Raw genomic sequence first — 26,928 nt, forward strand, 5'->3', positions numbered from 1 at the left:
CTCTAATACGGGCGCAAGGTTTTGTGATGAAAGTTAAATTGCTCGTTTTAACCGATAAATGATTTCGTTGATTGAGTCCGTGCATCTCAACTGCAAGAGGGTATGATGTCCACGGGGATCAGACAACTGTCCTGGTGATCGCAAATTGGTCCGCCGTAAGTGGCTCGTCGGTCCTGTCTGTACGGCACCTTTGTCAGTCCACTACAGCGTCAATGTCCTGTGGCGGGGAGGATTCTGCCAGCGCTATATGGCGCTTCGGTCCGTCTGTTATCACTCAACTGTCCACAGTTTGAAGAATCTAAAGATCCACTGCATGGATTCCCTTCAGAATTTCTGAGACAGTTCCCAGAAACCCCTAGATACAGCGAAAAATAATCAGCTGGTGACCCATGGCGTTGAACATTCTCCATGTTCCTGCTAACTTCAAGTGCCCGCATAGCGCGCACAGCGGCGCTAGTGTGTCGGCAAGGTCGGGAGAGAGCCGAGGCTAGCCGAGAGGGTGGGAAGCATAGCGCGCAAGCAAATGGGCGAGTTAGCGCCCGTTTTGGATGCATGCAATACAACACGAACGAGAAGGAATACAACGAAACTGATATTTTTTCTGAGACGAGAGGCTTCAGAATAGGTAACTTCCAAATTTTCAAGAGGAACGGATGAGTGGTGGAGGAGATCCTTCAAAGTGCGGACAGTGTATCGATAATTTGGCGTGGAGGAGCAAACGCGCGGACAGGTTAGCGAAACGGCCGGACATGATACCGTTTTGCATCTCAACTGAGAGCGAAGCGCCATGCAGGATGCGACAACATCTACTATGACTAGTGTGATGCGCACAGCTAGTATGTTGGGCCGAATTTATGACACGGTTCATCCTTGCACGAGGTCGGAGAGAACAACGGAAGCGCTCATGTTCTGCCTGCCCTCAAGCCTACGGTCCAGGCCAAGCCTGGCACAGTTGCGACCGTCATCCCTCCCACAGATCATATTCGTAAGTTGTCAACATCCTCTTTATAACGACCGTTAGGCTCGAGTACCCCAGTTGTTGGACAGGACGTAGGTTAAGGGCCTTTAACGCCTCGCGGGAATGCTGGCCATAGCCCCCCCGCCCCATGCATCGAGGTTGGACTAGGTGGACTAGGATGCGCGCATTCTCGAGGGTGAGACACAGTAAGCGGGCCTCGCCTTCTCGCATCTTCAGGTGTTCTTTAGTATGTAGTCCATCCCTATTGCTATCTGATCTCCTTCACTTCACTTCCGCCGTCATCGCTACCTGACGGTTTGACAGCTGCCCGCTGCTCAAATCCAAATCCAGCACTGGATTCACGGCAATGACTGACTGGGTACCTATAGCTGTCGCGCTTATACTCATCCTTTTCCTCGGGATACCACTCATACCTCTATCCTATCTCGTGTGGCGACACAATTCCCGTGCAGCGTTCGGGGAAGAACTGCCGCTCAGACCACGCTTGCGTCCCATAGAGACCGCATCTGCACACCAACTTCCCAAGATGCGCACAGTTTACGTACACCCCGACGCGCCCCAAGACCCGTTCGGATGGGCAGAGCACCCGCAAGGGAACCTCAGGTGCAAACCGTCCCGCGAACGCTTCACGCAATGGGCCACCATCACGGTGCGTCTCCCGGTTGTACAGCCACCAGCGGATGAGCACTCGCTGACTCTACGACGTATATCAAGCCGCTCTCCTGTCGGTGGGTCTCTCCACCTTCCCAAGTTGTCTCGTCTTCCCTAGTTCTACCACAGCCCCAGTCCGCGGCTCCCGTCCCACAGTCTGACATTGCACGTCTCACCGTCTTCATTCGCATGCCGCAATCCGAGACCGGACGGAGAGAACGGGCCGATGGCGGGACTGGGCTACCGGACTTGGAGCTGGGTATGGCTAATGTGCACGTTGAGGGTCTCGGCGCGTCTCCGGACCCATCAAGGACCTCTTCTCGGTCTCGGCCGTGGTCGAGGTGACGCTGCGCCTGTTTCTTGCGCGAAGTAGGTGTACTTTTGTCGAGTCCGCGACTTCTGACCTTACAGTAACGCTCCACGACAAGCAGGTGCTACCTCTGTGACCAGCCGTGGGATCGACCGTAATGGGATGTTAACTCGACGTATACCATGTGTATCGTAATCACTACTATTATCTAGTGCGTATTTTGCCATGCGGGACCGTTCTTCTGTCCGTGATGAATCTATGATGCGATGACAGGATGATGTCCGATGAATGAAGTCGCGACGTTCAAGCCATGCATCGAGGTAGAGTGATGAACCCGAGCTCTTCTGTGCCCCATTCCGCTCTTCTAGTAGTCAGAACTCTGACAATGAAAGTTCAGGACAAGTCACAGTTCAGAGTACCGGACGGATCGGTCTTCAAGCTTCAAGTTCCATCTGGCGCGGGCCAGGACTCGGAAGATGGACTGGTGGTACTACCAGCCTGGGCTTAATGCGCAGCTATATATCCGCCCGACGTTTCATACCTATAGCGAACGGCGTACGAAACCGCAGCATGCATGCGACCAACATGGACCGTCCTCGTCTCCTCCGGTATGCCTTAAAGCTCCTGCTGCGCGAGCTCGTTGTGCGCTCAGCTTTCATCCCTCCACCTCCACGCACTGCATTTACCACTGAACGCCACCATCCGCTACCAAGTCCTCATATCAGCTACCAGTTGAATCCATGCCGCAAGGATACAGCAAGGTCTCAATTCTCATCTTGACCATCCTCACCGTCATCGTCGTGCCTCTGCTCGTCGTACCACTCGTGCTGCTCGTATGGCGGCTCGTCTTCCGCCGTCGGCAGGATGCCGCAGTCAGGCAACGAATCGCCAACAGGCATGCCGCAGCGCTCACCGACACATCTTCCGCTGACTGGCCGAAGATGTCGACACTCCATGTAGAACGTGGAGAACATCACTCGTCTCCTGCTGCGACCCCCGACTTGGAAGCTGGGATGCTCGAGGACGATGGTATAGACAGGTCACAAGACAGACCTCTCGTGATGACGCCGTGGACCAGCACTATGGTGCGTCCAAAGTTACCTGAGTAGAGCTCGCTGACCCAACATTGTGCATGTGCAGCCCATGTCGTGTTGGAAGGTCGCTCCCCACGCGCAGGAGCAACCCGAGTCGTCGAGCCAGGATTTGACGCAGGCACTCGGCCGACCACACTGGTTGCAATGCGTTGGCCCGCGGCACATCTCAGGCGGTTTGCCAACGGAGAGCACCCCATTGACCCCCATCCCCGAGTCGGTGGCATCGGACAACGTCCGTGTCGCCGTCCTCGTCCGCATGCCGTCACATGAGAGGAAGGCTGACTTGAAGAAGCGAGGCGATGGCCGCAGGGAGGAGAGATTACCGGACATGGAAGTCGGTGTGGTTGACGTACACGCTCAGGAGGGACTCCGTGCATGTCTGGAGACGTCATGATGCTGCGGTGGACTGGTCCTTCCCTTATGGATTTTTCGAAGTGGGACAGATTTTAGGTTTCGACGAATTCAGTTGTAATTATCCTGCAATATGGTATTGAACGTGTAGTACATGAACGTGACATCAGCACTAGAAACAAGATAGCGATCAGTATGACTCCGAGGCCCGAGGGAGCTCATGGAATCCGGGCTGTCGATCCCCATCAAACACGGTAGAACTGCACGTCTGACTCTTCGAATGTCTTGCCATGCCTGGAAGAAGAAGAATAACAGAGGTTAGTACAGAGCTGTACCCGAAGTCCAGTCAGCAGCTGCGGACATACTTTGCTTGCATATGATACACGATAGCGTCCGGTGTGGCGGAGAGATGCGCCCAAGTGTCTTTCTTGTTCTTTCTGGGCGACAGAGCATAGCAAATACTACACTGAGGAACTGAGGAACCGTGGCAGTGGTCGAGCCACTTGGTGATACGAGAAGCCATATCTGGCTCGGCACGGACGCGCTTGCTTGCCGCTTCCATGTTCGGATTAGGACTGTACTTCATGCATGCTTCCGGGACGTGGTCGTTGATCCAGACTAAGGACGACGCGTCGGACTTGCTTGCCCTGAAATGCAATGTGACTCGTGAGCGACCGCAAGACTTGAAAGGAAAGACTCGAACGTACACGTTGTCTGCAGACGCAATCCTGTCGTTCATGCGATCGTGTTCAAGGACGTGGCGAACCTATGCGGGACGCACGAGCTGCAGTGAGCATTGGATCTGAGAATTATGCCCGTCGCACCTACCAGCTTGGCCCAATTCAGCTTCTCGGGTTGCTCAAGCGACGGGTCCCCGCACGAGCAGTACAGCCTCCCAGTCTTCACAGCTAAGTCCAGTGATAAGATGGCCATCGCTTCCAAACCGGTAGCGTACACGATCTCCTCGGCTGTGCGAGCACCGTCCCTCCACCAGCTGAGGTTTAAGACGTTGTTGCGAGCCCAGATGGAGTCGTGTGGATGAGCAGTACACCAGTGGACGTTGATGTCTGGCCAGGGAAATTCTGCATCCTTGTCGCACTTGTCGCATGTAAACATCGCGATCGGCCGTTCGAGCAATACCGACTTGTTTGAATTCTGATACCAATAAATCTGGCGACCGTCTCTGCCGATCCTGGGTATACCCGGGTCCACAATGAGAGCTTTCAATGCATCTTCAACCTTGTACACGTAGGAGTCGATCTTCGCATCCAGGTCCTCACCGAGAGCGTCGAGGAAGGTGCAAGAGGCGATTGGAGTACGTGCTTGGGAGTCAATGAGATAGTCCCAGAGTCGTGCGCCATCGTACACGTTTGGGAAGGTCGAGTAGTCGTACGCGCTCCGGTCGAGAAGGAGACAGACGAAAATCTGATACCACATCTCGAGCTCGCCTTTACGCGTCTCGATTCTTTTGTGGCGTGCGACGGCTTCCCTGCGTTCACGCAATCGCTCTTCTTCAGCAACTTGCCATGGGTTCTTGGGGGGCAGTGAAGAACATAGATGCACTGAGGATCATGTAGAGTGAGGTTTGATATGCACCGTCAATGGCCCGGGGTGACAGGTCGGGGGCTCACCTTTCATCGCATCCACTCTGGCATCGAGTTCACATTGATCAACGTCATCGTAACTGCCATCATCGTCGGCATTGTCGGCCGGAGGCGGTACCCCAAGATGTCTGTTCTCTTCGAACGAAATTGATAGCCTGTTTGCCTCAGTACTGGTGCTGACTGGGATTGAAAAGTCCCATGCTCACTGTGCTAGTTCGTACGCGTATATGTAGGGGAGAGGATCGGAGGCATCAAGTGGCATATTTCCGATGATACGGTTCCAAGCGAGCAGAAGAGCTGCATGCTGCACATCGCGCTAAGCTTTCCGTATACTAGGAGAGGAACCCAGGTACATACCGTTTGCCGCTGAGTGACATATTCCACACGCTGTCGTAGCAGCTTCTTCGCCCGCACAAAGCTTTCTGCCGTTGGTAGAGGCCAGAACCACTCGACAATGGCCCTCAGTTCAGGGATGTAGAATAAGTCTTGATCAATGTGAGCGACGGCATTAAGCAACGAGATCGGGCCAGGGATGACACGATCAAAGTCTGTATCCGGACGGAATATGAACGTGGTGTTGAGCGCCTCACAGATTTCGTTACCTAGTGTGTTTGTGGTTGGGAGCAGCAGAAGCACGGCGTCGCGCACATATCTGGGAAGTTCTCGAAAGACCTCAGTCGCATCACTAACGCTTTATGAGGCAGTTAGTAACCGCGATAGAGTTTGAACACGCACAAGGACTTACTTGGCGGAGAAACACTCGTCGCAAAATCTCACTCTCAATGCATAGTCAACCGCATTCGCATCATCTGCACCGCATGCCTGCAAGTTCGTGAGCCAAATCAGAAATGCTACCACGACATGGATTCTTACAAAGCAATGACAGTCAAATATCAGCGCGGCATACTTGGGCTGGCTCATATCGGGCGGGCAAGGCGGCAGGTCGGGCACGGTGGCGAGCGATGCGTTCCATGCCACACGGCTTCCCCTGGACAGGAGAATTTTCCTGTAGGCTTTGGAAGTCCGCGAGTAACTCAGCAAGTCTAGAGGATGCATGTGGGAAGCGATCTTCGTGCCGCACTTAGTGAGTGTCCGCATGGAGTAACAATGTATGCTCACCTCGGAAATAATCTCTACAGGCAGTCCTGGGATACTCCGCTTCCATGAGAAGTACTCCTGGATGTTCCTTTGCCTCAAGTGTGTGTCCATAGGCAACGTCGGATGTTTCGGATTGATGGGTGGTTTCGGGAGGAGGGCCTGCGATAATGCTGCTGCATATATGAGCACCACTTGGTCTCTCAGAAATTCTATTAACGAACCTTCCGTATCCTTTTCGACACGTCTGACACAGAGAATGATCTGATTCGACTCCAAGCTGAGCGGTGGTTAGCGGAGCAGCAGTGGCTCAGAGTCGCATCATTATGGGAGCGTACCAATGAAATCTCGAATTGACTTCGTCAGGCTTCGGTGCCCCAGCCATAATTCGCACTTTTCAGTCTTTACTCGAGAGGAGGAGGCGGTATGCTAAGTGGACCTGCGAACGCTGGATTCGACCGTCGGGGCTACAACGCATAGTAGGTTTAGGGCAGGCTGATACGCCGGTACCTGGGCGCCAATGTACCTCCTCCCTCTTGCCTCTGATGTCTCATGCATCGTTCATCTTGTATTATTCTGTTGCACGGTATGCATATGTGTGGTACACTCTGCGTGAGTACCATTTAGCTCTGGAATTGCACTATCAGCAACCATCATCAGTATGGAACACGGCATGAGCCACCACGTCGAACTTCCGGGTCATGTCGTCCTCGACTTCCTGTACTATTCAGAGTAACTCCGGTATATTCAGCATGAATCCATCTTACTACTAAGCTATTGGACTTCGCTCTCACTGCAGGAACCGAACTCCCCTTCTTGGGTGCTGAAGGCCTGTTCTGGACAGGGTGTCGCCGTGTGGTCTTCGATGTACTCTGACGACCATCGTAACTGCGATAGGCAGTCACACGGATTGTTTGCACTGTGCCATGCACTTCGAACATAGTAACCGGCGGTGCCGGTGAACTTGGAGGCAAGGCCGCCCGCGCCCAACTAATTGTTGTCAAGCGCCTAAAGCCGCAGAGTCCTTGGTTCTAGCTCATGACAACACCTCCCCGCATCCAGCTAGCAATTGTTCCCAATTGTTTCTGGGATCGCCTCCGTTATGGGCCATTGCTGGAGATTCCAGGTTATAAGTATGACTCCAGAAGATGTGAATGTGCAGGTTGAGTTTGTATCGCTCTCGACCTTCTCGTGTTGCTAACTCGTGTCCGGATCCTGCTGTCTACAATCTCCCTCCCTCCAAACAGTGTTTCGGTGTCAATTTGGACTCTCGCATTACCATCTTGTTCACTTGACCGTTTATCACGGATCATCGTCGTTCGTTCGTGTTGACGATGGAAGGGTGAGCTGAATTCAAGTTGGGATGATGACGCGAATTCAACACTTACCTGTTCTGTCCAGGGAACCCGAGCTCAATAACCTCACTTTTGGGAGGGAAGAGCAGAGTGAGGACGCACTCGTTATATCGATTCCTCGTAACGCCACTCCTGAGGAACTCGACGACTTCAAGGGTACGTTCCGCGTTAGCGATTCCGGTGACAAGTCTGAAGTTTATGCTACTGTGTACACAGATCGTCTGAAGAAGTGGAACCAAAAGCTGACGGTTGCACGCCCGCTTTCGAGTTCCCCGTCGAATGATCGTCATACGCCGATCGTCGTCCTTTCGCACCAGTGTGTAGGGATCGTGTCTAACACGCTTTTGGAGAAGTGCATCTGGAGTCTTCCGCTCGAGTTGTGGTATGAGGTACGTTAGTTCTCCATTCGAAACGCGTCATCGGCTTTAAATTCTTCGCAGGTTCTCCAATACCTCAACCCAAAGGATCTTTTGAGCTTGCGACGAACATGCAAAGCTTTATACTCCTTTCTCAGCAACAAACTCCAGATAAGAGTATGGGATTCTGCGATTGAACCACTACCTCCGTGCCCTGGAGATATCTGCCCGATCCGCTATGCTCAATTGCTGTTCGGTAAGACGTGCTTCGTGAGTCCGTTGTACATAAGGTGTATTTTCTTGAACTCATGTCAACTCCTCAGGCCTGCGGTCGCTCTAAGTCCCATAATGTCAGCCGCGTGCTCGGGCTGCGACTGTGTGATTCCTGCTGGGAGGATAAGTCAGTATCTTGCGCGCGTCAGGCCCAATTGCAGCTGAAAAGTCGCTTGTTGTAGCATTGTTCCCAAACATCACGTTGAGGACTACATCGATGCCATGGTTCTGGCCCATCCGGAGCTAGAAACCGACCCTCGTCTGCATAATCCCCTTGAGCTGCTGAGATGGGACGTGGTCTCAAGTACGTTGCTTACTATGTCAATGTGTTTCTCGTTGTTACTGAACCGTACTGTAAATTCAGGTCCCGATGAGGACCAAACACCCTTCTACAGCAAGATCGAAGTGAGAATGTTCGTAGCAGAATATCTTCCCATGCTCGCTGCCCTGCTACGCTGCGGCACCACTGCACAAGACGCACTGGAGATTGCTCTGAGAAATCGCCAGGAGTTTGTGGGCCTGTGGGACGGGGTAAGCATAGTTCGATGTTCGAATGTGCCATATGTACTCACTTTGTCAGTTCGACCGAGCGTTGGAGGGTGTGGCCGCCGAATTGGCATTCGAGGAAACAAAGCTTTGCGACGCTCGAGAGACCGAGTGAGTTTTATTGCGCTGGCTGACCTGCTTGAATTTTTTCTTGACAATCGTTCCGTAGCATCAATAACAGGTTACAGGTCGCAGGCTACCAGCAGGAGAGTTTCCCGACCAAAGCGGAACCTGGGTTCGACGAATGGAAGAGGCTGGTCCACAAGCCCAAGGCGTTGACAGATCAGAGTACGTCTTCTACGGGATACTTGTCGACACGAACCCTGCGCTGATCGCATAGCAGAATGGGCGACTCTACTGCCTAAACTGCAAGAGCTCATTGTAATGGTCCAAGGCTATCGGTGGGAAGAGGCCGAAGAGATCCGCGTGAGGGCTCGCACGGAGTGTCTGCTGGGAGAGTACGACCTGCTCGTGGCGTCTCACCGCCTGAGCGAAGCCGACCGCCCCCGCGTGCCCAACCACGCGCACGCCCAGCAGCTCCCGTCCATCGCGGTGCTCGCCAAATCCCACGACTTTCCGCACCTATCTGACCTCCAGCGGATGTTTCGCGGACGTGCGAGCGACGCCATCGCGGAGGCCATGCAGTGGCGGGAGAACACGGAGCTCAAGCTGTTCAAGATGCTCGCCGACCTCTACGCGGACTTTGCGCCAGACATGCTGAAGTTTGCTGCCACCGACCTTACCTCGTTCGCTGCGTCCCTCTTCCAGTGCATGGTGTGCGCCGACACAGAGGACGAATCGGGTTCGAAGCCTATGCCTCTCAACGAGGTACTGGCTCATTGGCGGCAGTGCCATCCAGACGTCCTCTTAACACTGGAAGGTGGCAGCTCGAACGCTCGTGGGAGGGAACCTATGGTCATGCCATATCGAGACAGCTGGTGCTACCTACGGTGCTCGGAACTCGCCACGGACATCACCCTCCAGACCATGGACGACTACGTTGCCCGCGGCATGATCTACTGCCCTTGCAAGATCTCTCTGCTCCACAGGTACACGTGGGCTGATTTGGTGAGGGGTTGCGCAAATTTGCCTCGGCGTAGCGACTGTGTAAATGGGCTCATCATGTGTCTCTTAGGTCGATCACTGCGTCAAGGAGGTCGAGTGGATGTATAGCATGTACCCAGGGTGCTGGTGAGCATAGACAGCTACGGCCCTGCCGGCGCACTGTGGCTATGGCACTCACATATTTCACGAAATCCAGGACCTTGGAGGATGACATCCGCCGCCGGATGCCCAACAACCACTCGCCCGGCTGTCTCACATTCGTGCAGAACGAGGCCGATGTTCCGAAGTATGAGTACCCCGACGAGGCAACCAAGCGCGCGATCGCACGCTGCATGAGACCATTTGCATACATCTCCAATATTCTTTGCTCCCATTGCAAGAACGGCATTGTGAGCCGCAAGGTCGACTGCCACGCTTCCCCGGATCGGATGAAGGCTCTGTCACGAATCGCTGTGAGCGCGGACCAACCCTGGAACGAGATCACGCATCATCTCCGCACCAAGTGAGCGCAGAGGTTGATTGATCTGCTATCATCGCAACTTACACTGATGTTCAACACGCAGGCACGGCTGGAAGGGGTTCGCGAAGGATGATATCACCATCCACGGCTGCAGGAGACTGCAACGAACTTATCAAATAGGCTACCCCTTCTCGTAATCGTTCTCTACGTCTACTGGTCCTTCATTCATATATACTGTAGCACTCATCTTCTCCGGACATCCTTTATCAGTTACTCCCTCACGATCTTTGTACTCTCCCTTCACGCATTCATTTCGCATCAGGTTGTTGTACGGACTCGACTCCATGTAGTATCACGATATTGGACGCTCATTACATGCGCTTGTAATCGCGACACCGCTGCCCGCCAAAGGAGCCATACTCTCAAGAACATTCAGATGTCAGTAAGATCAAAGTCCACAACCTGGATCGTTGTCCCGTTCACCAAGAACAAACTGAGCACGCCATCGCCCCCACTGCCCTGATCCAGCCGATACCGGTCAAACAGCGGCTCCCAGCCACACCCACTCGGGGCCTCCCACACCGTCTCCCAGTCACGGAAGTGCCCCGCTGCGGTGCTCCGCAGGACGCTCAGCGCGGTCGAGTTGGCCGCGTTCGACGGGAGGATGAGCAGCACCGAGTGATGGGGAGACTGCGGCGGGGCGACGACCTTGCCGCGCTTGCCAATGACGGTAGGCGTGCCCGTGATGTTGTTCGCGCTTTGCAGCTCGGGGGCGAGTGGGAGCGGGGTACGTGTCCAGTGCGCCGTCGTACTCCGCCAGTAGTGGTACCAGCGCTCGGTACCCGTCGTGTTCTCCCGGTTGAGGACATGCAGACGGCCTTGGCTGTCGACTGTCTGCGCCTCTTGGTTGAGGATACCGCTGATGTCGGGTAAGCTGCATGTCAGGACTTGAAGGGGTGCGAAGGTATTTACCCGTACTTCGGAATGCCGAAGATGACAATACCAGCCGACGCAGGAACGATGGGCTCCTGGGCCGTCATGTTCGCTATGGTCTGTTCCCAGTTGTTCAGCCAAGTTTCGCCAAGGTCAGTGCTATAGGCAAAGTTCAGGTCATGGTTCTGCGGATTTACTGTCAGCATGGGCAACGGCTGAGGAATCTAGTACACGAACGTTTTCCGGGCCATTGGGTCCCGCCTGGACTGCAACATCCTGACCGGTGTCGTTCACGTAGTCGCGGTAAGTCCAGCTCGTCAACAGGTTGCCTCGGAAGTCGAAATCGATACCATTGATGTATGCGTTGTCTGCGGCACCATCAGCCCATATACCAGGCAGAGAAAACTTCGTACTGACTGTTGACACCCTGGAGGTATCTACCGATCTGGGACCACCCCTGGTTCGGTGTGTACTTGTAGAGCCAGTCGTCTCCGAGACCTGACCGTCCGACACGCAGCTCGAGGATGAGGTCCGCGGCATCTGTAGACTTCGCCGCGTCCGGTATTGAGAGGAACCGGGGATAGGTGACGTTGATGAAGTAGATCGACTTGTCAAGGTTCTCTGTACCCGGGAGTTGGTCCTGAAGCACGCCGTCAGTTCGGGAAAAGTAGATTGGGGAAGATAAGACTTTGGACGCACCAGAACAGGACCGAAAAGCTCAGAAGTCCAGTTAATTTGGGTAGGATTCGTCGCAACACCAGCTTGGGATACACGATAGTTCAGGTCGTTGTCGTGCTGGTCAAAGCCTATGTGCAGAGTACCGTCGCCGTGGGAGATGCCGAGAGAGATACTGCTGCAAGTCAGGAGGGGTAGCAAATACGGTGAATCAGGATACGTACATGTCATGCCCATCGTCCTCAGTCTGATTGTAGTCCGTGAACGAGAACGATTCCCAAGCCTTGCTCGTGCCTTTCAGCGCTCTCCGCGCGAGGGTCGGGTGCCTCACGGACGTGTTCGACGCGTCGGAGATGTAATACGCAGCATATTGATACCCTGCAAGAGGCTATCAATACTGGAGTCCGCGTTAAGCCGTGTACACTGCTCACCATTGAATGTTACGAGAGCATCTTGCTGGAACGACTCTCCGTTGAGGTGGTTGGTAGTCTGTGGGTCCTCGCCGAGGGTGGTGACGTCCAGAATGGTCAGGCTAGCCGCATACACTCCGAGCGAAGAGAGTAGAAGCGATCCTAGAGAGCCGTGGACCCTCATCTCTGCGCATACAGCGAGGTGGAAAAGGGATGCTGCCCGTCGCGAGCCTTCTGCTCGTCATGACATCTTTGAACGCGTAGCGGACCGTGTGCCCTGGGGAATATGTTCGGAGTGATGTTCTGAGCTTGCATGACCAGGACATCGTGACCAGCGACGAAGACGAATGTGGTGGAGACAACGCCCGCGGGCCGCAACGCGCTCGCTTGTCTCTAGCGATCTCGATGACGTCCCCACGCTCTCACAGACGCGCTGCGCACCGTCGACATCGTCAGGACAGTCTTCGACCTCGGTCACGACGTTGACGAAGCTCAGTCTAGTCTACTTTGCTATTGCCGATCACTCACACAAGATGGCGTTCGACCTTGGCACTCCGGTGAACACTGCGCTGTTGCTCTACATCCTCTACTCCATCCAGAGGATCATCTTCCCCTCGAACTCCGTCCCACAGAGCGTACCGAATGAGTTCAAGAACGGGTACACATGGATGCCCAAGTCGCACCCGCCGACTCTGCTCTACCAGACCTACACACCGAAGACCCTCGCGCCGTTCGACGGAAAGGAAGGGAGGCGGATTCTGCTTTCCATCAAAGGTGTCGTGTATGATGTGACGGCGGGGAGGAACTTCTACGGCCCTGGTGAGTACTATTGCAGTGACTCCGGGAACATACATTGACCTCGTTAAAGAGGGCATGTATGCCAACTTCGCTGGTCGGGATGCCTCGCGTGGCATGGCGAAGCAATCCTTCGACGAGGGTATGTATAGATATTAGGTCTCTTGCGGTTGCCATTGACGTGGCCGGCATTCCAGAGATGATTACACCCATCGACCAACCTCTGGACAAGCTCGACGATCTTACACCCGAGGAGATGTACGTTCCTGGCATGATTTGAAGCTCATATTGGCGCATATACTGATATCACGAACGTTTTGCCAGTGCAAACATGCACGGTGAGTTGCCTCTACACGCATTAGATGAACGCCAAGGCTCACATACACGCACAGGGTGGATGGAGCACTTCGCCAGCAAGTACATCATCTGTGGGAAGTTGGTGGAGAACGATGCAGTCTAGAGTGGAGGTGTTTTTGGCTATCCGTATCCCGTGCGTGTTGCCTCCCTCGAACAACAGGAAATGCGCAATCTCACTACGAAGGATATCGACAGATGTATCTGTACAACATAGTTCATCTTCGATTTAGAGTGACGTGGTTCTCCAGCAGCTCAGCAAGGTCCACACTTTGCAGCACTGGTGTACAGCAAGCCCGGGGGTGTCTACAACGTTGTGTTCAGCCCTAGTTGTGAGTATCTCACCTGCGTTTTCGCTGTGAAGAGCGAGCCGCCACCCTGTTAGGTGCACTCAGCCTGGATGCTTCTCTTGAGCACATCGTCTATGGGCAATTGGTAGTTGACGATGCAGTCTAGAGCGGAGGTTCCTGCGATTACTCGTAGATGGTGCGTGTTGCTATCTTTGAATAGTACATGTGCAATCTGATTGTAAATATCATAGACGTGTCCGAACAGTAAATCGTGGCTTCTTTCTCGGTCTCCGAGGGAGTATACTTGCTCTCCAACATCGTCCTTCGAGGAATGCCTAGCAAGGCCCATATTTCGCAGCACAAACGTGTGCGGCAAGACCGGCAGTCTGCGCCGTCATGCTCAGTCGCCTGTCTCATACATCTGTGAGCCTCTCACCTGTGTCTCGGCCGTGAACAGTGAGCCGCCCTGGCTGGGTGCATACCACACATTACCGACGGTCCAATTCGAACCAGTCGCATAGTGGACGACAGCGCTCTCTTGCGCGCCAATGAAGCTCTGATACTTCGCGGCGCGGTCCGGAGCGTTGTCCAGGTAGAACTGAAGGTGCTTCATCCACAGACCCTTGAACATGGCCTGGTCGTTGTTACACGACGAGGTCGGCGTGGCGCTGTCGCAAGTCTCCTTGAGAATGTTGTTCACGGTCTTCAGTCTGATCGTAGCGTCGAGGGTGATTTCAGCCTCCGCGATGAGAGACGAGTCGCCTGTCGCCTTCGCGAGCGCTGCAAGGCCGGAGGCGATGACGCCCTGGTTGTATGTCCAAGTCGTCTGGCCGTTGTTCGCGCAGGAGGAGGTCAGTCTGATGACCACAACGTCAGTCACGCTCCCAAACACTACATGTGGAACACACCCGTCGTTCCAGAGGCCATCGGAGTTGCGCATGCCGGAGTTCTTGACTGTCAGCAAGGTGAGTTACGACACGCGCCCAGAATACGACTAGCAAGGCTTACGCCAGTTCCATGTCTACAGGGACGCGAGTCAGCATATACAGTAAGATGAGGGCGGCGAAAAACGTGCCTTCTGCGCATTGGTGAGATACTTCTGGTCACCGAAGCGATTGTACCCGGAAGCCGAGATGTACAAGAACAGCTCGTTCGTGATCGCGTTCTTGTAGGTGTGCGCACTTGACCACCATACTACTAGTGTGTGAGTGCTCGCCTCTTGTCAGCGTACTCCCGAGGAGACTCACCGCCACCACCGCATACAGAGTCGTCCCACTCTGCGGCGATCAGATCGTAGACGATCGAAGCAGAGTTCTGTGCGAGGCGTTGTCAAGAAGGGCCACAATGCACAATGCGCGTGTCACCCACAAGGTACGGAGCTGGGTTCTGCCCGCGACTACCCCTGTAGTCTGCGACCTTCCACAACGAGAGGACGACCCACTGAATGCGCGCCAAAAAAACACCTTTAGCATCTCCGCGGCGACCCAGCGACGACACCAAGTCAAACTCACGCCTGCATCATCATTGCTCCCGCCGAGCGCGGAGATCCACGCGTTCCTATCTTGTTGGAGTCCCAGCTTCCCGATGCGCGTGCTGTCGGCAATGTCGAACGTAGATGAGCCATCGGCCAACATGAAGTTGTACATATCCTCCATCGTGTTCTGCTCCACCCCATCGCCGATCAGTACCCGGCTACTCAAAGCCATTATGGACGGCACCCACCGCATCAGTCCAGAAGATGCCCCAACCGCCTCCGTTCCAATACCCGCTCTGCAGACGGCTCGCGACGCTCTGAAGACAACATATTCCGTCAAATGAGTGATCAAGGCCTCGAAGACATATGAGCGTACAGCAGCAGTGCTGAGCGTCGCGGCGCACTGAGCACGAGCTTGGAGAGGGGACGCGACGGCCGCATAGTCTGCGCTGAAGGCCGACAGTACGGTGACCAAGGAGGCCAGGGAAGTGAGCTTCTTGAAGCTAAACAGCATCGCGTCGATTGGGAGCTACAAGCAATCAGCGTAGTAACGGGGGTGCAGAAGAGGACGGCAATCGTCGAGCTCCACCGGTACCGCGAGGTGCACTTTATAAACCGCGCACAGGATTCCTGCGGGCTCTGCCTGGCCGCGCCTTCGGAGGAGGGAAGCACATGAGGTGCGTCATTGTTAGCCGCTTCTTACGGTCCATCTGGCCGGCCATATGGCGGCGCTGCACATGAGTCCGCGCGTGATGCGCGAAGAGGTCCCGCGATGCAGTGTTGGGACCATCGTGCACGAGCTGCACGTTTGTTGACTGGCCGAAGGGAAGGCTAGAGAAGGCTTGTCGCATCGTGGCCCTGGGTGTCGTTGCGGACGGTTCCTGGGTTCGTGGAGAGAATCTGATTCGTTGTCTAGGTCCGCCGAGACGGATGCTGTGATCATGGTTTGTCGTAGTGCGCATCAAGTGCGCATCGTGCAGCAACCGCCAGGAAGCTTAAGACTAAAGCCGCATTCGAGACAATTTGGCGGTGATCACCCGCTGACTCTTGCTGCTCAATGCATGTGGAGTCGGTGCTAGAAGGTTAGGGCGTGCATTAGGTCCGTCGTCTCGAGACTCGGACAGCCAACGTCGGCCGCACACCGCCTGACCAGATCGCAGTCCAACCATATGATATCACTTCGCAGAAGTCCTCCCTCGGCGCTTCAGAGCCGGACTGCATGCGATGTCTTCGTAGGCGAGGCTGGCGAGTCCGATGGAAGCACCAGTCGAAGCAGGTTCGTAAAACATACGGAGTGCGAGGTACAACGAGACCGATCGAGTGGCAGATAAGCATAGTATCTGTACTTTTGCAACAACAGCTATACGTGTGCGCGCCGCAGTACCGACAGAACAAGGGGGGTATCGAGGAATAGTCTAGGTCTATTGCTACAACTACCAAAGAATGTAATGTCCCATAGATCGGGGAGGAGATGCGGATGTGAATAGATATGGAGTCCGAGACCGCGCTGGCACCTCCCAGGCGTAAACTCATTGCCTCGTCGCCAACGCCGTAATGAGGATATCATAGTCCAGCTTCGCAACTGTCAGATGCAAGGGTCAGCGTCACGACGGTGCGGGAGAAACAGTATATACGGCAGATCTGGTAGACGAACTGCAGCACTCACCCTTCAAGATCAGCCGCGTGAAGGCGCGTGCAAGTTCTGGCCGCTCTTCCCCCAGTCTCGCCAGGTTCTCCGTCGTCAGCTTCCACAACACCGCCGCACGTTCCACGACACACGTCGCGTTCCGCTCGAGACCGGACAAGGCCGACAGTTCGCCTGCAATCGTGCCGGGAACCATCGACTCCACCATGGGCGGTGTCGGTTCTGCGAAGCGGTACGTCGCGCGCAGGATGCCGGACTCCACAATGTATAGGCCGTCTGGCGGCTCGTCCTGCACCCAGAGCACTGCGCCCTCGGGAACGGACATGCGCGTGAGGTACGGAATCAAGGGTGCGTACGTCTCCCGATCGATAATTTCATACGGGGAGAAAGCGCGGACCATGGTGTTGTAGGGTTCTGGGGCCATTTGATCGCTGGGTGGAGAGTGATCTGAGGTGAAACAGTCACAGTGAGAGGTTCGTCATGACTACTGAGAGAGGGGAGAGCGTACCTCGAGCGATTGTACGCCAGCCAGCACTGACGATGGCGGCTCTCCGCGGACTATCGACCACTGAGCCTGGGAACGGTATGACGTCGTCCTGGCGACCTGGCAGAGCTACACAGGTATGTCAGCTGCAGTTACGACATACCTCCATGACATATGCACTTACTAACGGGCAAGACTTCCGTTTTCTGTGCAGTGAACCATGCTCTCAGGTAGATGTTCTCAGTCCCTATGGTGGACGTTCATTAGCCCCGACAGGGTGAATGAGAGCAGTAGTACCCACATTCCATCGCATCGTTAAAGGTTGCGAACAGCTCCACACCATTGAGGTCCAAGAGGCCAACGTTCCGAAGCGCATGGCCTACCGGACTCTCAACGGTGAACCCGCACAGAACCATAACGACCTTCTTGCTCGACAGCAGACGCTGCACACGCACGAACGCTTCCGCCGCGCTCATGTCCACCCCAGCTACGAGGGCGAGGTCAACAATGAGAAAGCGTATTGGCGTACGCTGCCACGTAGCCTCGTCAAGCAACTGTCGAATGGCTTCCTCGACGTGCGTGATGGTTCCGAAAAACATGAAGCCCTGGAGGCGGAGGATCGTCGTTTGTTTTGATACCTCTCGGAGGTACGCGCGGTGCGCTCCTGGGCGCCGGACGGTCGACATGACGCTGTCGCCGCTGTACAGGGCGCGGATGCTCCTGCGCTGCGAGCTCTGAACAACAAAGAAGACGCCTAGAGGGAAAAGCCATCCATGAGTGACCGGGCTGGAACATAGGAAGGATCCACGTACAACTGACAACGATGCCAAAGAGCACGCCCATGACAAAGTCCCACACGGTCATGACGACCATGATGCTCGCGATGGTGATATACTCCATCCTGCTGACGCGATGTCTTGTGTCCCAGAGGGCCTCCTTGACGAGGTCGATCCCGAGAACGAAGATGAGAGCGCCAACCACCATGACCGCTGGGTACTCTTGTGAACAATGCGGCAGCGACCAACGGCTAAGAAAACGTACGGATATACGCAATTGGGCCTGTCCCAACCATGAGTAGTATTGTGGTGGTGCCAGCGAGCATGAATCCGGAGACGCGGGTGTCTCCACCGACACGGTAGAACCTGGTGCGCTACGAGTTAGCGCCTATGTTGCGTGTGGATTACTGAGACAAGACTCACAATAGGGTATTGACATACACAAGATAGTTCGGCCTAGGAACATAAATGTCAGAAAGTAATGGGGTATCATGGGCACTGTCACTCACACAGTGCCGATGAGACCAGCGAGCAGGTTAGAGTAGCCATGGGCAACCAGCTCCTTGTCTGTGTCGACGTCATGGTTCAAGGATACAGCTAGGAAGCGTGTCAATGCTCTACTCGTTCCTCGAGTCACGTAGATACACCTACACAATGCGGGAACATTGAGAGGCGGATGGAGGATGTTGAAGAACAACCTGTATAGAGCCGAAGGTAAGCTTCATCCATCGCGACGAACTACTGTACGCACAGAGCGAACTGAGTAGGCATAGTCGCACCGAAGGCAGCCCAATTCACAGCACGGAAATCTAAATGTTCGTGAGGACCTAATAGTTACCGGGACGTCGTGGGTCACTCACCGAACAACGAGTAGAAGTGATACCATGGTTCACTCGACGCTCCCATATCAAACAGCCATCCGGAACTGCGCAGCTGACCGAGGTCAAGGCGAGCAGCCGCGACTACAATATAGAATATTGCCGGGATGATGGAGAAGTCTGAGAAGCGGACAGTCAGCGCGCATGCCGTGCCAACGTCCTGATAGATGCGGTTCCTCACAGATGGGGAAGATCAACTGGTGCTCCCATTTGTGAGTAATGACACGGAGCAGAACCGCAAGACCGAACGCAGGCAGCCATAGGGCGAGGTTCCGAGCGTTGAGTACGAAGAACTTGAACGTCTCCCAAGAGAGCGAGAAGTCATCGTCGGACATTCTCGTGCTCACTGTCAACCTGCGTAGCGTTGGTAGACGAATAACTTCAAGGTTGTATTAGAAACTTACCCAGTGATTACCAGGAATACCCCAACGCCGCCAATGCAGCTGCGAGGTCATATGAGCCCGAGATATCGGAGGGGACTGGTTGAAATTACTTACCCAACTAGGATATGGCGGGGGAAGAACCCGATCAGCGTACCTAACCGCAGCGCTCCCAATAGGAAGAAGGTCAAGCCTGTCAAACTGTGGGTCAGCCTACCTGCCGCATGGGACACTCAATGAACTGACCTGTGAGAATGGAAGAGAACGCGAACGCCACCATGGTGGTAGCGAGGATCGCGTGCACATTCTCTTCACCGATTTCATCCGCAATACCATTGGCAATGAGGTGGAAGAAGGGCTGCGTGGGACGCGTGAGCAGAGGCAAAAGGCTAACGGGGAATGAAACTTCGTACTTACAACAACCTCGATCATCATGCTCCCATTCGCACCTGCAAAGCCACTTGCGCCGGCGGAGTAAATGAGCTGAGCGACGATTGCACTGTGACACAAATGAGTCACGATCATGATTCAGGTAACCTTCGGACTTACGAAACGAAGAACATCGAAACGCCGGCTCCGCCGAGATTGGAGAAAACCCCAGCTGCAGGGAAGATAATCATACCATCTACAAACATCCGTTAGTGACGAACCATAGAAGTCAACGGACTTGACGTACATGAGATACCGTCCAGGATATTGAGCAACGTGCCAAGGATCACCGCCGGTATCGACCTCAGCGCGGTCATTGCGACTGGTCCGGTACCCCTCGCTAGCCGCGAAGCAACCTCCTTGACGGTTCCCCGCGTGCTGCGCTTTCCAACAGCCTCCGGATGAGAATTGCCGTTCGCATGATATGTCCGGTGGTTCGCCTCGAGGTCGGAAAGTAGCGGCGCGCTCTCATTCGAAGACTCCGAGCCGGTAGATTCGCGCCCACGTGACGAGTCCCGAGACGCAACTGGCCTACTAGGCCATTCACGAACATCTGTAGGCGTCACCGGTGCACTTGGCTGTTCGCGAATGACGGAAAGCGACCTGTGCATGACGTTTGGACGTTCGGCGGTGGGAGTCGGGACGTTTGACTCGGTGGGGATAGGAGAGCTGGGCTCTGAGCGGGATCGCTCGTCGTGACGGGCCAACAGCAAGGACAGTGCAGAGGGTTGAGAGTTGCCAGACTGTGCACGCGGGGTCATCGTGCCAGACCGCTCGGTGGCGAGCGTAGACGTGGAGGCCTCGAGGTCGCTGACGTCGTCCGCAGGTCTGAATGACAGCACCGAGGATGCAGCGGTCGGCGGCACAGTAGTCTCGTGTGGGTCTGATGGCGTGGAGCTGACGTCGGGGAAAATGAAGGCCTCTTGGGAGTGCGTGGAGTGGTGCGACGGCGTGCGCAGTGGTATGCTCGAGATTTCCATGGTGTTTTCGCGGATGGCGTCCTGCGAATGGAGGGCCAGAGGAACATGGTTCGGTCGAGAGGACCGAGAGCTGGACGAGACGTAACTTCTCGGTTGCAAAAGCCTGTCCGTGACCACCACCGCCCATCAGCGAAAGTAACTCGAGAAGTCAGGTGAAATTTACCCTGCGCGAGCTGGTGGCGAACCGCTTTGCAGTCGCAAATACGCTTCCATATCGCGAATAATGCCGGGCGACCCCTCTTCTGCATTGCGGAAGGCCATGGGCGCACTGGCGCCTGCCCCAGGCGAGTCTCCTGCAGGATGGCGCGACATTAGCACACAAGTTCGCAAAACATCGAGTGTCGTGAGTGCAAGAAGACAACCTGTAGGAGATGCAGTATCTCGAGCAAAATGTCCGTTATCACTTCGCCAGGTCCGCCTAGATAAGAAGCATCCGTTGAGCTACCGCAACCATTCCGGAGTGACTGGGATACGTTGAGCCGGAATCTTACCTAGCTAGATATTCCACAGCGCACTTAAAGTACTGCTGCTCCCTTGCCAATTGAGGAGGACGGAAGTTGAGTGCTCAACGTTGAGCATTCGAATTGCAGTGCGGTTCATCTTCATCATGATTTGAATTGGAGGTCCGATAGTCTGCGGTCGAAATCTTAGCTTCTGGATAACAAAATACTTGTCCAAAAATCTCTCCGCTTCCATATACGAAAGGCGGGGCCTGAACTGATAATTGTCAGGCACCTCGTACTTCGCAGGCGGGTCGTTTCCTTGTCTCACCGCCGTTTCCGCTGTTCCTGAGTTCCCGCCACTGGCCAGGCTTCACACACAGTTCGTTCACTCTTGAAAGCTCTAGTTGATGCATTTTGGGCTGTCTCATACGCGTTCGAAGTCCCGTTCTCCTGCACCTGGGAGCGCGAACGTACTTCCTCAGTATACTCGCCCGCCAACATTTCTTCCGCCTTCCCACTACGCTGCCGCAGCCGGTCTCGTATGCAAGAACCATGATGTCCAGCAGCCGATGAACGTCGCCCAGCATCCTGCCGAAGGACTTCCTGGAGACTCCGCCGGATCGCACTTTGGTGCTGTGGGAAGACTGATAGGGAGGAGTCCTGGTAAGCGTTCGCCTGCGGTTTCTGCTAGCCCTGAGTCTAGGGTCGAGGAAGAGCGGGATTTTCGTGAGCGACGCAAGAGTCAGCTTGGCGATATCCCGCTTCTGGAGACCCAGCTCCTCCCATCTCTCCGCGACACCGTGGATCGGATGACACAACCTCCGCCTCTGAAGACGGAGGGCGCAGAGGTGGCGGATGCATCTCACACGCGATCCGTTCGGTCTCGAAGACGACGAGATGATGTGGCGCCTTCTCTCTCTGCGAGTTCCTCAATAGCCACGAAAATGGGAGGTCTTTGGGGATCATCTCCCTCCACGGGTATCCCGCGCTTCAATCCTATCAGCCCTCCCGCTCCAAAGTCTGCCTTGAAGTCACCAGGTCGTCGCACTGCCGCTGCCAATCCACCCACGTCTGGTTCCTCCCAAAGATATCGCAATATTCGCTTTCAGAATTCGGAGTCTAGTAACGAGTTGCTCTCGGGCTCAGATGCTGGTGTAAGTTTCATGTAGCTATGACCATACATCTATTTAACTTCTATACAGTCTGAGGTCTGCTCTCCACGCTATTCTTCTCGACATGTCAAACCATCCCCTTCCATCCCGTCCAGACCAGCGTCGAAAGCGACGAGCTCTCTGCCTCGACTGAACCCTGAAGCAAAGTCCAGATCGAATCCTGGCACTCCACAGCCTCCCCGCAGAGCAGCTGTTTTTGCGACTCCACAACCCAACCGTCCATCCGTGTCACCTCTGCCGCAAAGCTCGTTGCCCCGCCCGAAGTCGCGATACACACCCGTACCACCCAGCGACAGTGGCCTCGAGCTTGAACGACGAGTCAGTCTAAAACATTCCCCGGGTCGACTTGTAGTCACCAACGCTGTTATTGTTCCAAGCTCTTCGGAGAGCGACCATAGTACGAAGAGCCGAAATCGTCGCTCGCAGTGGATCCGCCCGCAGGACGCTCTTGTGGACTTACCTCCCGACATTCCTGTTGGCGCTCCCCCGACAGAGTCATCCATACGATCGTCTCGGGATCCTTCGGCGGCCTCCCGCGGACAATGGAAGACGACCGTCGGCTTGGGGCTGAACGTCAACGGCCTAGACTACGGGCGAGGAACCAAGCACGATGCCTCACGTGACGATGAGAGCGTGTACGACGACGAGCTATCCGATCACTCCCTTTTAGCGGAGGAACCAGTACTTGCGGCAGACTCGGGAGACGATGACGAGAGCGTTTACGATGATGAACCCTCTCCCCGCAGGATGCACTCACTTCGTTCTCATGTCGACGATCTCGAGCGCGAGCGGCGGCAGGAGGAAGCCATTCTTGGGCTTGTCGATGGACTGCATAGAGACTATCGCAGGGCGTCTGGCGCTGGTGCCAGGACTAGTCTGGCCCGAAGCGAGGGACCCGTTGACTCTAACATGGGTCTTGCGGTCTGCGATCCTCGCGACCTCCAGGACGAGGATGTGGTAAGCTCCCGCCCTTCGTCCCAGCGCCCAAACTCTCGAGTATCACAAGCAAGCCAGTACAGCCCTGCATCGCAGTGGGATCAGGAGTCTACCTACTCAGACGAAGGAATCGTGGATGGACACCATGCCTTGGATACAAGGTACGACAATTCGCAAGATCAGCGTCGCTCACCGCAACCACGTGAAGACGTCTACGCTGGAAGAACAACGGATCGGTCAGCATCCTCCCTCAGGCAAAGCCGCGTCTCATGGAAGAGACCGTCGTCAAGCCTCGGAATACGCGACTCCCACCGTGAAGATTTCCATGACGAAGCTCGACCTTTTCCAGCGACCCTGGGAGTAGGCTCACATCGCCGCTCTGTATCTCCTATGTCTGCTTCAATCCCTCCTCGTCCTCACTCTCCTTTGCCCGCGAGGGGGCCTTCTCAATCTGCATCCCCACCCCTTGACACTCCCTCGCCTACCCCCTCGCCTGCTCCTTCGCCTGCTTCGCGCTCTCGTTCTCGCACGCTCGACTCCCACTGGCATGACTTTCATAGTGCGTCTGGAATCAAGAAGCCTCAGCGTACTAGGGCGAAGTCCTTGTCTTCCCGGAGCGAACGCCCTGTCGAGACTCATCTTAGTCAAGGAGAGTCTTTGGCCGCTCCTGGTCGCAGCGACCGTGTGCCTTCCGGATCTCCCAGGGTTAACTCCCGTCAGGTGGAAGACCCTGGGGCACGGGAGCGTCTTGCCTTCGGCATCCCCGAGTCTCTTTCTTACCCTGGCAGCAACCTGACCCCCGACGAGCAAGACTCTATCAGGCCACCGTTATCTCGCATTGGTAGCGCGGAGTCCGCTCGGCCTAGGCTTCCTCGCGCGGACAGCGACCTGTCTGTCGCCGATAGTGCGTGGGAGGAACCGCGGCTTAGCAAGGAGTTCAGCAGCGGGGCGGCGGCCCTGTTCGAGACCCTGGCATCGTCTGCGGTCAACTCGCGGAGTGCAAGGCAGGAGACGCAACGACGACTTCAATATGGCGACGATCAAGACAAGACCCCTCAAGCTGAGCCGGCTTCCTGGATACCTCCGGCATCTAAGTCTTCGTCTCGATCTCAGTCTCGGTCTCGGTCTCAGTCTCAGTCTCAGTCTCAGTCTCAGTCTCAGTCTCGGGCTCGTTCTCGCTCCCGGTCTAGGTCGCCTTTGCCCCAATCCTCCAAGGGTGCTGCTTCGTATGACCACACTAGGCGACGCTCCTTCGACTCTGTCTCGGCTGCATCTTGTTCTAGTGCCGAGTCTATCTACGACGAGCCGCCCGGCCCGGCCCGCGGTCCTGCTGTTCAACGTTCAACAACTCCGCCTGTTCAACACGCTGAGGCCGAAAGTCCTGGATCTTGGCGACACAGCATGCCTCGCGACGTCTACCGGTCACTGAGCAAGCAATACGGGCCGACGGAGATGGAACGGCAAGAGCTCATCTACAGCCTCTTCAACTCGGAGAAGACGTTCGTTCTGTCCGCTCGCCATGTCATCCGGACCTACTTCCTGCCTTTGCGTGCTCGTGACTCTCGTACTTGGCTTCCTGGTCTTCCCGCGGATGTCGCTAGACTCTTCGACTGGCTCGAAGACATCGTCAATTTTCACGTCGCTGTGGTTCGTGCGCTTGCTGGAGTGATCGCGTTGTGGAAGACGGGTGCCATCGTCTCGCGGGTTGGTGGCACTCTGCGAGCGTTTGTGCCTCAGCTGGAGATTTATATGCCGTACCTCGTCAGGCTGGACAGCGTCCGAGAGACCCTCAGGTGGCATGCGGAGAAGGACCGTGGGGAACTGGGCGAATATCTTCGGATGAGGGAGCGCGACCGGGTGGAAGGCGAGTGGGCCTTGGACAAGCTCCTCGAAGAACCTGTTGCTAGACTCGCAAAGTATATCGATATCTATCAGGTGCGTCTGACACTCGTACCTGGTTGACACTTGCTCATCAGTGCGGCACACAGCGGCTCTGCGAGCTTACACCGAAGGAGCATCCCGACCACCTTGCGGCACTGTCGCTACTCTATGCCACTAGGATGGCCCTTCGGGTGATAGAAGAGGTCAAGGCTCGCGAGGAGGAGTACGACTTCATCAAGGACCTCGCCTCTCGTATCGATGGACTGTCTGACAACATCCCGCTGGCTCGGCGAGCTCGTCGTCTGCTCTGGTATGGCACGCTACTTCAGCCAGACGCTGCTTCGGATCGTCCGGCTATGCCTGCGTCGACAATACACGACACTCCCGTGAAGAAACCCACATTGCGCACCCCTCAGACTCCGGATGCAGGGACCCTGCGTTACCAGCAGCCAAATCAACGAATGTCTAGACTTGTCACCGCGGTCCGGAACTGGGATGCTCGTCGGACCCGTTCGGGTTCACTTTCTTCCTCTGCTTCGTCAACGCTCTCGGTCCGCACTTGCGACACGACCACGTCTTCCTCCAGTGCCTCCGTGCTGGCTACGCCCAAGTCCGATCGTTACGGTGGCTTCGTGCCAGGCTCTGCTACCAAGAAGGCCCTCAAGGCAGGGGGTGCGCGCGATCCTAGGGACGATACAGGATACCTCAAGGAGAGGAGTGCACCGACTCTGAACGTCATGGTCTTCACGGATGTCGTTGTCCTTGCTATACCTTGTGGCGATAACGCGCCGGACACAGAACAGAGGTGCCATCTCATGGAAACCACGGGATTATCTAGGATCCTTGCTGTCATGGAAGGAGGTGAGTGTACCCTTCTTTCGGGACGGACGTGCGGCTGAACTCTGCCTTGACAGAGAAGGGCACAGTCACTCTAGACCTCATCCCCATCGGCCCGGAGTACCTCGACAGCGGCCTTGTTGGCGAAGACACCTCGGTCATCTCTATCACCCTGGGCCTTCCACAAGAGGGCGATACTCACGAACAGCTCTTCGGCGCACTTCGCAAGTGTCAGCAACACACAGTCCGCTCGCTCTCATTCCCAGCGCCCCCTGGGAGCATGATGGAAGACCTCGAGATCGACACGCGGCAGTCCCTCGTCGGGATCCTCTCTTCTGGTCTACCGCTGCCAAAGAGTCCCTCTATCCAGTTCGATGAGGCTGCAAAGGGCCAGAGGCTGGACGCCGTGGACGGTGAACGCGAGGAGCGTGGATGGTGGACCCTGCGATTCCAGCAGGTTCTCAGGGAGTTGCAGCGGGAAGAGGTTTCGAGTTCGATGCTCGTCGCTAATACAGCCTCAGGCAAAGAGGCGCGATAGCTGGTGCATGTTTCGTTTTCGTGTTATTGCGTTGTTCGTGTTGTATCGATACTGGTGTTTGTGAAGATCTGTCCTACATCCAGTTGTGTCGTCGGATGTTATCGGCTGTCCGTTGTTCAGCGCTTTCGGATGCTGCAAGACGCGTCCCAGCCTGCCCTAAGCTGACGCGTTCCGTTGGGCTTATGCAGTGTAACACATTGGGGACATTCTTTCCCTCTTGGTGTCAGAGCATACGTAGATCATGCAGTCGATGGGACATTGTACCGACTCATGGGATACAGGGTACCGCGATGGACAGCCGGCCTAGAGGAGGCGGATAGTGCTCAACTTACGCTCACCGCGGTCTCGGAACGCTCAACTACATGGTTGTGCCCGGGTATGTTAGAGCTGACACACAGCTTGTATGCCACTGACAGGCAGAGACAGACGTAGAGACAACTACAGTACCCGGACATCTGCGTCAGCACGCTGCGGCGACC

At 55.4% G+C, this 26,928-nt stretch overlaps 9 protein-coding genes across 9 annotated transcripts; 4 read left to right on the plus strand and 5 right to left on the minus strand.

Annotated features, from left to right (window-relative positions):
- Positions 1 to 161: 161 nt before the first annotated feature.
- On the minus strand, positions 162 to 732 carry L226DRAFT_536823 (uncharacterized protein). Its single transcript, XM_067681198.1, has one exon. The coding sequence runs from the start codon at positions 552 to 554 to the stop codon at positions 210 to 212; it is 345 nt and encodes a 114-aa protein (XP_067533565.1). The 5' UTR covers positions 555 to 732; the 3' UTR covers positions 162 to 209.
- Positions 733 to 2,680: 1,948 nt separating this feature from the next.
- On the plus strand, positions 2,681 to 3,428 carry L226DRAFT_572766 (uncharacterized protein; the record flags this gene model as incomplete). Its single annotated transcript, XM_067684722.1, has 2 exons — positions 2,681 to 3,025; positions 3,081 to 3,428. The coding sequence occupies 2 exons, from the start codon at positions 2,681 to 2,683 to the stop codon at positions 3,426 to 3,428; spliced, it is 693 nt and encodes a 230-aa protein (XP_067533566.1).
- Positions 3,429 to 3,528: 100 nt separating this feature from the next.
- Positions 3,529 to 6,519, minus strand: L226DRAFT_142665 (uncharacterized protein). The gene is made up of 12 exons (XM_067672367.1): positions 6,423 to 6,519; positions 6,309 to 6,364; positions 6,109 to 6,257; positions 5,863 to 6,057; positions 5,735 to 5,811; positions 5,347 to 5,680; positions 5,196 to 5,293; positions 5,017 to 5,144; positions 4,214 to 4,947; positions 4,093 to 4,151; positions 3,751 to 4,032; positions 3,529 to 3,679 (listed from the first exon to the last, which is right to left on the minus strand). The coding sequence occupies exons 1-12, from the start codon at positions 6,467 to 6,469 to the stop codon at positions 3,631 to 3,633; spliced, it is 2,208 nt and encodes a 735-aa protein (XP_067533567.1). The 5' UTR covers positions 6,470 to 6,519; the 3' UTR covers positions 3,529 to 3,630.
- Positions 6,520 to 7,143: 624 nt separating this feature from the next.
- On the plus strand, positions 7,144 to 10,509 carry L226DRAFT_536830 (uncharacterized protein). The gene is made up of 14 exons (XM_067681199.1): positions 7,144 to 7,246; positions 7,332 to 7,426; positions 7,486 to 7,595; positions 7,656 to 7,828; positions 7,880 to 8,065; positions 8,119 to 8,195; positions 8,251 to 8,372; positions 8,433 to 8,599; positions 8,649 to 8,725; positions 8,784 to 8,902; positions 8,958 to 9,682; positions 9,750 to 9,805; positions 9,876 to 10,181; positions 10,243 to 10,509. Exons 2-14 carry the CDS (start codon positions 7,419 to 7,421, stop codon positions 10,334 to 10,336), a joined length of 2,220 nt encoding a protein of 739 aa, XP_067533568.1. The 5' UTR covers positions 7,144 to 7,246; positions 7,332 to 7,418; the 3' UTR covers positions 10,337 to 10,509.
- Positions 10,510 to 10,571: 62 nt separating this feature from the next.
- On the minus strand, positions 10,572 to 12,503 carry L226DRAFT_561609 (uncharacterized protein; the record flags this gene model as incomplete). Its single annotated transcript, XM_067683447.1, has 7 exons — positions 12,179 to 12,503; positions 11,972 to 12,125; positions 11,772 to 11,922; positions 11,490 to 11,712; positions 11,310 to 11,440; positions 11,112 to 11,257; positions 10,572 to 11,073 (listed from the first exon to the last, which is right to left on the minus strand). The coding sequence occupies exons 1-7, from the start codon at positions 12,339 to 12,341 to the stop codon at positions 10,572 to 10,574; spliced, it is 1,470 nt and encodes a 489-aa protein (XP_067533569.1). The 5' UTR covers positions 12,342 to 12,503.
- Positions 12,504 to 12,690: 187 nt separating this feature from the next.
- L226DRAFT_572770 (cytochrome b5) lies at positions 12,691 to 13,412 on the plus strand (the record flags this gene model as incomplete). Its single annotated transcript, XM_067684723.1, has 5 exons — positions 12,691 to 12,976; positions 13,026 to 13,094; positions 13,150 to 13,210; positions 13,277 to 13,290; positions 13,345 to 13,412. 5 exons carry the CDS (start codon positions 12,691 to 12,693, stop codon positions 13,410 to 13,412), a joined length of 498 nt encoding a protein of 165 aa, XP_067533570.1.
- A 341-nt stretch (positions 13,413 to 13,753) lies between these two features.
- On the minus strand, positions 13,754 to 15,734 carry L226DRAFT_536833 (glycoside hydrolase family 76 protein). Its single transcript, XM_067681200.1, has 10 exons — positions 15,447 to 15,734; positions 15,319 to 15,387; positions 15,108 to 15,257; positions 14,965 to 15,036; positions 14,844 to 14,910; positions 14,672 to 14,790; positions 14,605 to 14,617; positions 14,505 to 14,550; positions 14,033 to 14,453; positions 13,754 to 13,982 (listed from the first exon to the last, which is right to left on the minus strand). Exons 1-10 carry the CDS (start codon positions 15,582 to 15,584, stop codon positions 13,932 to 13,934), a joined length of 1,146 nt encoding a protein of 381 aa, XP_067533571.1. The 5' UTR covers positions 15,585 to 15,734; the 3' UTR covers positions 13,754 to 13,931.
- An 865-nt stretch (positions 15,735 to 16,599) lies between these two features.
- L226DRAFT_466264 (uncharacterized protein) lies at positions 16,600 to 20,273 on the minus strand (the record flags this gene model as incomplete). Its single annotated transcript, XM_067675965.1, has 19 exons — positions 16,600 to 16,652; positions 16,737 to 17,162; positions 17,224 to 17,328; positions 17,384 to 17,446; positions 17,501 to 17,953; positions 18,012 to 18,188; positions 18,241 to 18,341; positions 18,399 to 18,431; positions 18,485 to 18,572; positions 18,627 to 18,673; positions 18,727 to 18,784; positions 18,836 to 18,973; positions 19,035 to 19,207; positions 19,258 to 19,296; positions 19,351 to 19,426; positions 19,480 to 19,591; positions 19,651 to 19,732; positions 19,783 to 19,858; positions 19,910 to 20,273. The coding sequence occupies 19 exons, from the start codon at positions 20,271 to 20,273 to the stop codon at positions 16,600 to 16,602; spliced, it is 2,664 nt and encodes an 887-aa protein (XP_067533572.1).
- Positions 20,274 to 21,264: 991 nt separating this feature from the next.
- L226DRAFT_142860 (uncharacterized protein) lies at positions 21,265 to 25,175 on the plus strand. The gene is made up of 2 exons (XM_067672369.1): positions 21,265 to 22,239; positions 22,288 to 25,175. Exons 1-2 carry the CDS (start codon positions 21,493 to 21,495, stop codon positions 25,153 to 25,155), a joined length of 3,615 nt encoding a protein of 1,204 aa, XP_067533573.1. The 5' UTR covers positions 21,265 to 21,492; the 3' UTR covers positions 25,156 to 25,175.
- The last annotated feature ends 1,753 nt before the right edge of the window (positions 25,176 to 26,928 follow it).

The sequence above is a fragment of the Lentinus tigrinus genome (genome assembly GCF_003813185.1).
Source record: "Lentinus tigrinus ALCF2SS1-7 unplaced genomic scaffold L226scaffold_20, whole genome shotgun sequence".
NCBI lineage: Eukaryota > Fungi > Basidiomycota > Agaricomycetes > Polyporales > Polyporaceae > Lentinus > Lentinus tigrinus.